Source organism: Salvia miltiorrhiza, chromosome 7 (genome assembly GCF_028751815.1).
Source record: "Salvia miltiorrhiza cultivar Shanhuang (shh) chromosome 7, IMPLAD_Smil_shh, whole genome shotgun sequence".
In the NCBI taxonomy this organism is placed as follows: Eukaryota; Viridiplantae; Streptophyta; class Magnoliopsida; order Lamiales; family Lamiaceae; genus Salvia; species Salvia miltiorrhiza.
The window spans coordinates 29299793-29309467 of NC_080393.1; the positions used below are offsets into that span (position 1 = coordinate 29299793).

Here is a 9675-nt window from a genome sequence, read left to right on the forward strand (position 1 = left end):
CTCCCTTTGAAGTGTTTTCAAAATATTTTATATAAAAATTTATTTTAAAAATGATTTTATCAAAATTCTTATTTTTCATGGTCTTCCGCCATAAAATTTATTATTTAAATTCATATTTAACACTTTAATTAGATTAGGGTGTTACAAAAACAATTCCTTATATATACACAAATAATATTTTGTAAATGATATTTTTTATAAAATCAAATGATATATTACAAATGATATTTTTAATAATAAAAAATAATAATTTTTAATGCATGTAAATGATATTTTCGAATGAATCAAGAAATGATAATTTTCAAATGATACATTACAAATGATAATTTTAATAAAAAATAATATTTTTATTGTATGCAAATTATACTTCGTAAGTGATATTTTGTATAAAATGAATTAATATTTTTTTACAAAAACAAATGATATGTTATAAATGATACTTTTAATAATAGAAAATGATATTTTTAGTGCATGAAACTGATACTTTTGAATGGATCGAGAAATGATACTTCACAAATGATAGATGACAAATATCACTTTAAATAAGAGAAAATGATATTTTTGATGTATGCAAATAATACTTCGTTAATGATATTTGTTGTAAAATCAAATGATACTTCTTATAAAAATAAATGGTACTCCCTATCATCCACAATAATACTTCCGAGTAAGAAGTGACACATATTCTAAGTTGAAGCTGTTGAGTGTATTGAAAGTGGTGAAAATGTGTTGTATTGTTTTAATTTGTGTTGAGAGTGGTGAAAATGTAAAAAATAAGGATAAAAAGTGTATTATTAATTGTGAGGTATATGGCTTACCAGCTGAGCTAGATGCTTAATTAATATATCTATTCAGCATTATGGCATATAACGCTTTCCTGCACATCTAAATGCACCATACATTCGGTTGTACAAAAGAATTTGTAATTTTTTTTAAGTGTGTAGACGTTAGTCCATATAAGTGTTCGAGTTTGTGGAGACTTGTGTTTTTAAGTAGTATATAACTAGTGTGTAACCCGTCGAATTTCGACGGGTATCATTTGATGTTAGTATAATTTATAAAAAAAAAAGACATAAAAATTATTTCATAATATACTTATAAATTATGGAGAGATCATTCACTATAAAAACTATTTATATGTCATATCAAACTATTATAATAAAAAAGGTCTATCTACGTGTAAAACTAAAATATAAATATTTCTTAAAAATAACTTCCATCCACTCTTTAATTCTGCCTATTTTACCGGCAAAAAAATCATTAAAATGAACAATTTTTAAAAAAAATTAATAATAAAGTTATTTTGTCACACCCCAATTCTTGAAACAATAACTATAATTGGGGTACGACTCATCATTTAAAATGAACAAGGGAAAAACCTTGTGAAATCCGAGTGAAAGGGATAACAATCGGGCTTAGCCCCTTTTTAAGAAGAAAGACAGGTATTCAAGTGATACGAATCCATCAACAAGCATAATAACTTCAGGATCACAAATTTAGTGTCATGCTTCAGATAACCAACATTTAGAATGAAATACTTGTGAAATAAAAGTCTCGGCTCAACAGTATATATATTGTTTAGAGTCACAACATAACGGTCTTAAATTAAGGAAACAAAAGACATATATTAACTAGTTCTACAGCAGAAGTCAAAACACGGAGTTGAACCCTAGCCTCAGCTCGCCCCGTCAGCACCAGCCGTTAACCTGAAAAACATTTGAAGATATTTGGGCTAAGTACTAATGTACTTAGTGGGCTAGCAACTTTTGAAACATTTCATAATCTGAAGGGCAGTTTATCCAATCATACTTGACATGACTTAGAAGGTTTTTAAAGTGAAAGAACTTCTAAGCATGTTAAAACATTTCATTTTATATATATACTTAATTTGCGCGCAGTTGTCACACTCATTTCTGTTACTCGCTATGATCCCGGACCTTTTAGCCACCGACGGATCCGTTTCTCCCATTTACTTGAACTGAGGGCGTAACCCAGACAAGTTTACTTTTGACCTCGGGACGCTACCCAGGCAGGCCCTTTCATTACATGCTTCGGAACACATCCAGCAAGCACCCTTATAACGTCTCTTAGTTAGTGCCCGAATGGAGATCAACCCACCGAGTCAGCTAATGGTGTACACAATTCTCAAATAACGTGTTAGGCTATAAGAGAACCTCAATTGATTCGTTGTGGCGAGCATTAAACAGAGCAGAGTGCACATAAACATTTTATTGGATAAACAGTTTATATTTCACGAACATTTAAGCTCAATAGCTAAATCATACATTTGGAAAAATAAGCCCACCTATTTAGGCAAAGCCTGTCGTTTAACCTTATCTCTGAATCGGAATAGCAGTGCTAATCCTCCTGACGTTCAAAGCCTACAAGAAAACTATTCTTAATAGGTCTCTTTAATCTAAACTCAAGTCACGGTAAAATGCTTAATATTCTATGATTCATCACGCCGGGTTTCAAAATTTAATAAATAAATAAAAGAAAACAATTTTTTTGAGTTAAGAACACCAACAATATTCTTACTCGACTTTCTCTTGTAATTGAAAATATAAATAACCAATTAAATCATGATGCAATGCATGACTCATTTCATACTCCAGCATATAATAAGTGATTACTTAAAATATGCACATAATAATATATATAATATTATTATGCAAATTATTCTTTAAATAAATTAATTAAACTAATAATAGTTTAATTAATTAACCTTAGTGCAAATTATTTTAATGCAAAACTGCACAGCCCACATAAAAATTTAGAGGCCCAGTTTACTTAAATAGAAGGTCCAAAACTTTAGGGAAAATCGACCCACTTAACTAGTGCAGCCCATAATTTAATAAAAATTTTGGGCCCAATTGAAAATAATAGTAAGCCCAACCCTACTCTATCTCTTCTTTAAAACACACACACACACACTAACACAAACACACGCACCCAGCGCAGCAGCTGCGCTGCACAGCACTCCCCTTCCCCCTTCTTCCCTTCTCCGGCGACGGTAGGCGTCGCCGGTCACGCAGCCGCCCCCGACAACTCTCTCCCCCTCCTCTGCTCTCCTATTTCCCTCGCACATCACCTTTTTCTCTCTCTCTTTTCACGTCGGAAGTCCGCCGCCGTGGAGACTCGCCGGGGAAGCAGCAGCGACAAGCCGCGCCACCCTCGGCTCTCCCTTCACTCTCTCGAATTCCGCCCCCATCACTCGCCCTCTATCTCACCGAACCCAGAACTCCCTCCGACGACTGCACCAGACCAGCCGCCGTCGAACTCCCACCCTCCTCACTCAAATCGGCCGACAGCAGCAGAAGAAACGGACTGCCGCCGCGCCCTCCATCTCCCTCGTCTCTCTCTCAACCCTCCCCTGTTCACAGATCCGGCGGTCGCAGCAGCGGGAGCTAACCACCGCCGCCCTTCTCACCCTCTCTCTCTCTGCGCACTCTAGTCAACAGTGGCGCGGAACCACCGCCGACCGTCGCCTGCCCTCCCCCTTGATTTCGACTCACACACAGCAAGCACACATACTCAACATCATAAGCTTCTTCACCCTTCTATTTTCGATTCTCTTCATTGTAAAAAAAAACATTAAAGTTTTGGAATGAAAAAGTTTGCATCTTTACAGCTTTACAGCTTTTGAAGTTCAAAACTCCTACAATTGTTGGTTTAATATGGATTGAAAGTATGGATGCAAATTCCAGCATTTTAACCTATGAGAAAGAGATAAGTAGCTACTGATTCTTGAAACAACAAGACAGAGTCTGAAAGAGTAAGGTGATTAGAGGTATAACCTCCAAGTATGGATTGCTTGTATGGTTTCTGCACAGGAAATTGGTAGAGGACATAGATTTGTTAAGAAATTCTTACATATGAGAACAAAATTGAAAGAAAGAAAATGAGAGAGAACATATACCGATTGAAGCTTGTTGATGAGGAGAGCTTGCTGTTTAGAAGGTGAAAATCAAGTGAGGGTGGGTTTCTTTTTATGGAAGAAATAAACAACGTGGCTGCTACTCTTCACAATCCTCTAATCACCATTAATTATTAAAATGCGATTTTATTATAAATGGGAAAAGGGGAAAAAGAACAAAGAAACCCTTGAAAGCACAAAAAAAAAAGACTAAGGGCCGAGCCTCATTAAAACCTTTTCATGGAAAACCCCGTGGGAAAAACCAGAAAAGGAAAAAGAGTTCTCGTCAAAAGACAAAGACCACGACCAGAAGAGCGGAAAGGAAAGTTTCTGAAACTCCGGCCTAACCATCGTCCCAAAACAATCCCAGCTCAAAAAGTCACAACCGAAATAAGAACACGCAAAGCAACAAAGATGATGGCCGGTGAGAGCCCGTCGCCGTCATCCAAGAAAAAGAAAAAATAGTTGAACCTCAGTCGGTAAGACGCTGTAGTAAACCAACCGAGCATCAACCCCTCCAATAGACCAATCCAAAACAGCCCCATGTAATCAATTCTTCAAACGAACGCGACTATGAGTCGCCATATCTAAAGACACCGCAATCTTTATATCCTCAATAGCAAAGGGCCACCACCCTTCGATCCGGGCATGATTAGCCATAATATCCGCCACACTATTTCCTTCTCTAAAAATATGCGAGATCTGAAGTCGAAAATTTGAAAGCCAATTTAAAGTCTGTTTCCATAGCGGGAGAAATCGCCAAGGAACATTCAAAGAGCGAGAATGCAGAAGCTGGACAACATAAGACGAGTCTGCTTCAATCCAAAGCCAGTGCCAACCACGAAAATTCGCAATTCGAATGGCATGCATGATCGCGAAAAGCTCCGCTTCAAAAGCGAACCCCGAACCCCCTTTATAGTGATAACAACCGCGAACCGCACCCCAGTTATCGCGGAATACACCGCCCGCGGCAATGCTTCCAGGTTTCCCAAGCGCCGAACCGTCAGTATTGACTTTAATCCACTGCCCCGCCGGTGGCCACCAGTGAACCTCAATCATCAAAGGGGGCGCAAAAGCGCGCATAGCAACCCCAATTCGCCTAAGCACCAAATAATCCTGCCAAGAGTTATGAGAACGCCCAAGCTTAGGGAAATTGGAATCCATCTCCTTAAACACAACTTTCAGGAACCCAAGAATCAATTTTGGATGGAAACTGGCCTCATTAAAAGTCACTTGATTGCGGCAGTCCCAAATTTTCCAAATAAAATTAATCACTCCAGCTTTCCAGTAGGACCGAACCAACGGACTGAAATCCGTGTTCCATGCAGCAGCCAACATGGTATGAATATCCAAGCAGTCCAGCATTTGCGACTTGGCAAACCAATCAAAGAAAACCACCCAAGTCTGCCGAATAACACTGCAATTCCAGAACAAGTGGTCAATAGACTCCTCAGCCAACCCACACATCACACATCTGTTGGGGCCGTGCATGCCCCTTTTGATTAGACCATCCAGAGTCGGCATCTTCAAATGCAGAATCCGCCATGTGATAAGAGATCTTCTATCAGGAATAAAACGCTCCCAAATCCAAGTGCCCCAAAGAACTTTGGGAAAATGCGGAGACTGCGAAACATAGGCAAGAGAGGCCGAAACCTCCCCACTAACAGAAGGTTTCCAGAAGCGAGTGTCACTCTCCTCCCCAATTGGAAGCAACAAAATATCCACCACAATATCAGGAAACTGAATAATAAAATCCGGAGTGAAATGCCAAACACCATCATAGAAGTAATCACTCACAGCTTGCTGCAGGAAGTCTCTCATAAAAGGCGGAATATGAAGCTTGTCCGCCAACTTGTAACCCAGCCAATCGTCATGCCAGAAATAAATGTGTTCTCCAGTGCCAATATAGGAATAAGAATCCATCACCAAGGAGTTCACATGCTCCCTCACGCCAGTCCAGAATGGCGAAGAAGCCAAGAACATCTTAGCATACCCAAAATTCGACAAGTAGCGAGTCGCCATGATCGCAGGTGCGAATTCTCGGCCTTGCACAAGCTTCCAGGCCATCTTCATCAAGAAGCTTCTATTCATGGCCGAGAAAGATCTAACCCCGAGGCCACCCTCCGAGCGAGAAGCGCACACCCTAGACCAGCTCACCGGGCACGAAGGCTTTTTGTTTACATGTCCCGACCAAATAAAGTTGCGGCACTTTCTATCCAGTTTATAGATGAGGGATTTAGGCCATCTATAAATCATCATAGAGTGCGTAACCGAACTTTGTATCACAGAACGAACCAAGCAAATTCTGCCAGCCATAGATAAGTGTAGCCCCTTCCAACTTGAAAACTTATTGACAATCTTATCATAAATACCAATCAAGTAAGAAGCACGCATGCGCCCAGCGAAAATCGGGACTCCCAAATAAGTAACCGGCAAAGATCCCATTGCAAAGCCAAGCTCACTAATCACACGATTCTTCATAATGGAAGAAACGCCCCTCCCGAAGAAAACGTGAGACTTAGTAGGGTTACAAATTTGTCCCGAAATATCACCATAGAAATCCAAGATTTTTTTGATTTTGCGAGCGTTTTTCATCGACGCCTTACAGAAAATCAAGATGTCATCAGCATAAAACAAATGAGTTGGAAAATAGGCCTTTCTGCTGAAATCCATGGAAGTAATGTGACGAGAAGTCACACAACTGAGAAATAAGTGACTCAAAACATCCTCAGCAATTCCAAAAAGAATAGGAGAGAGTGGATCACCCTGCCTAACTCCCCTAGAACAAGCGAAGTAGCCACTCAGCTCCCCGTTGTAAAGAATGGAAATCCGGGCGGAGCTGAAAATAATGGAAATCCATTCAATGAACTTTCCATGGAAACCGTTAACCCTGAGCACGTTCAGAATAAAGTCCCAGCGCATAGTATCAAATGCTTTGCGAATATCCACTTTGCACGCCATATTCGATCGTTTGCCCGTGCGATTCATGCAGCTAAAACCTTCAGAGCCAAGCATGATACAGTCATGAATCGAACGACCTCCAATAAACCCAAATTGGTTTGGCGACACCCCAACAGCCGCCACTTCCCCCAATCTGGAAGCGAGGATTTTGGAAATAATTTTAAAGAAGAAATTTGACAGAATGATAGGTCTCAAATCAGCCACCGTCTCCACCACCTCCTTTTTTGGGATCAAAATTAAGATGCTAGCATTACAGCCTGCAGGCAGATAAGAATTAAGGAAGAAAGCACGCACCGCAGAAAGAATATCCAGTCGTATAATGCTCCAACAGCTCTGAAAAAACTTCCCAGAATACCCATCCGGACCCGGCGAGCTATTCGCATCCAAGCTAAAAACCGCAGCCATAATCTCCTCATCATCAGGTATATGCGTGAGCTTCCCATTCTGATCCTCAGACACAAATTGATCAATAATACCTTCCAGCATATCCCAGTTCACATTACTGGGGCTTTCATCTTTAAAAAGAGAGGAAAAGAAATCAATAATATGCTGTTGAATATTCCCCCTATCATACGAGACAACATCGGCAATCTTCAAGTGCTCAATCTTGTGACTTTGCTTTCGAAAGCGAATAGCACGATGGAAAAAGGAAGTATTACGGTCTCCGTCAGAGAGCCAGTGCGCGCGACTTTTTTGTTGTAAAAGACTGTTCTTCCTGGCCAGGAAAGAAGACAACCGAGCTTGATGACTGACCTCCTCCTCAAAAAGAATGTCTGTGTAACCATGGTCAGAAATCCTGTTCTGCACGTCGAGCAACGAGACTTGCTCAGAATTAATCTGCATATCCACCTGCCCAAACACATCTTTATTCCACGCCCTGAGGTCATTTCTGAGACGACGGAGCTTGAACATGATTTTAAAAATAGGACAGCGAATGTCAGTCGCAGCATCCCAAGAAGACGCCACTCGCTCAAGAAAGTTAGGGTGTGAAGTCCACATATTCAAGAATTTGAATCGTCTCCCCTTACCCATCTCATCGCTGCATTGGAAAATCAAGGGAGAGTGATCAGAGGTAAGTCTTGGGAGCGCATGGGTGTTAATCGAAGCCCACAGATTCGCAAAACCAGGAGAGAAAAACGCCCTGTCCAATCTAGATTCCACATGCCGAGGAAGTAAAATCCGACCAGACCATGTAAAGCGAATGCCAGAAGAAGGAGATTCAATCATATCTGAAGCCTCGATGAAGTCGCAAAACTCGCTGCAAGAACTTCTCAAAGGCGCCGCCAAACTTCGTCGCTCATGCGCTCCCTTAACGGCGTTGAAGTCCCCAATAAACACCGTGTTCCCATCAACAAAAGAAAGAAGGTCAGTCCACAATGCACGTCTAGTAACGTGGTAATTCGCACCATGCACAACAGCAACTCTAAAAAAGTATGTTTGCCAAACACAATCAGCAATAATGACTTGATCCGAGGAGAGCAGAATCGTGGTCTGGACATCCGGACTAGTGAGCAACCAGTTGTTCGGTCTCCGAGGCTGTCGAAAATTTTGATGTCGAGGGACCAAATTAATCGATCTCCAGTAGCTCTGGCGAACTTTGTGAAGACTTTTCTTAGGCTCAATAATGCCTACAAGTAAAGGCAAAAAGGAACGACAATGCTCCTTAAGAAGAGATTTAGAATCGTCCGAAAAGCCTCGGACATTCCAAACCAAAAAATTCATAAGAATTATTGATTGATTCTGGGCTGAGAAGACCCCAGCTCCGCTTCCTTATCCCACCGTTTGTTTGCTACGTTGTCCATAGCCTGCAAACTCTCCGACTCTTGATAATCAACAATATAATCAAGTGGTTGATGCCCAGCATCAGCTGCCTTCCGGAGACGATTTTTTATACTTTCTTGCTGAAGATGAAGAACCTTATTATGATTGCGCGCATTCTGATCAATCTTGGGAGGACGCCCTCTGCCACGTTTAGATAAGCTTGATCCTGAGACCTCATTCTTTAACCTCTCCACTTTAATATCATTTTCTATAGCAAGAATTTTCTTTTCCTTGCTTGTTTGGTCAGCCGAAAAATGAGCAAGAGTGCTCTGCGCAGTCTGCTGAGTAATGGTTTCGCGATCCCTCCCATGTCTCTCCTCTTGAAGAGAAACCTGAATCAAGCCTGCTGCCACATTCTCCGTAACGTCCCCCCATGGTTCGTTCATTTGCTCCACCTGAAGAGAAGCCTGGTGCGAGACTGCTGACACCTTTTTCGAGACGTCCCCCAACTGTTCTATCCGTTGTTCCCCATCAACCTGCAAAAAAGATCCTTCTGCCGTCATTAAATTGACGCCCCCTAGCTGTTTGGTGAAAAGTTCCACCGAAAGAGGCTGCTGAGATTCCCTCTTATCAGTAGCATGTCCCATCTGTTCTATGCTATGCTCTTGTTGTTGAGATCCAATTCCTTGATTATAATTATTTTCATCCGAAGCAATGTTCAAGTCGATGTCCCCCTCTGTGTTCTTAAGAATGGTATCCTGCTTGTTAGTCACCAAATCCTCTTGAATCGAGGAATTTTCGAGGATTACGAATCTGTTACCATCCTGGGACCCCAGTTGATTGTGCTTAGACTCCGAACTCCTGTTACACAAATTTTCCAAAATATCCGGCCCTGTAAACTCCTTGGGCGAAGTAACACTCGCTTCCTTAGCTCCATCTTCCGACTCCGAGTCAGATGCTACCTCTCCATCGAGAGGCTGCTTACTCTTGGCCTTCACAACAGCCTGCCATTCCGGGCCTCTAATGATCTTCGCCTT

General features: G+C 41.1%; 1 protein-coding gene and 1 long non-coding RNA gene across 2 annotated transcripts; both read right to left on the reverse strand.

Annotated features, from left to right (window-relative positions):
* Nucleotides 1-1538: 1538 nt before the first annotated feature.
* Nucleotides 1539-4031, reverse strand: LOC130995894 (uncharacterized). Its single transcript, XR_009092309.1, has 4 exons — nucleotides 3920-4031; nucleotides 3798-3825; nucleotides 2306-2381; nucleotides 1539-1706 (listed from the first exon to the last, which is right to left on the reverse strand). It is a non-coding gene; the product is annotated as an uncharacterized LOC130995894 (long non-coding RNA).
* A 434-nt stretch (nucleotides 4032-4465) lies between these two features.
* LOC130994052 (uncharacterized) lies at nucleotides 4466-8599 on the reverse strand. Its single transcript, XM_057919090.1, has one exon. It carries the CDS (start codon nucleotides 8597-8599, stop codon nucleotides 4466-4468), a length of 4134 nt encoding a protein of 1377 aa, XP_057775073.1.
* Nucleotides 8600-9675: the final 1076 nt, after the last annotated feature.

What these genes read in the sequence shown, in the direction of transcription:
- LOC130994052 (XM_057919090.1), bottom strand. Translation starts at nt 8,599, where the DNA reads ATGAATTTTTTGGTTTGGAATGTCCGAGGCTTTTCGGACGATTCTAAA.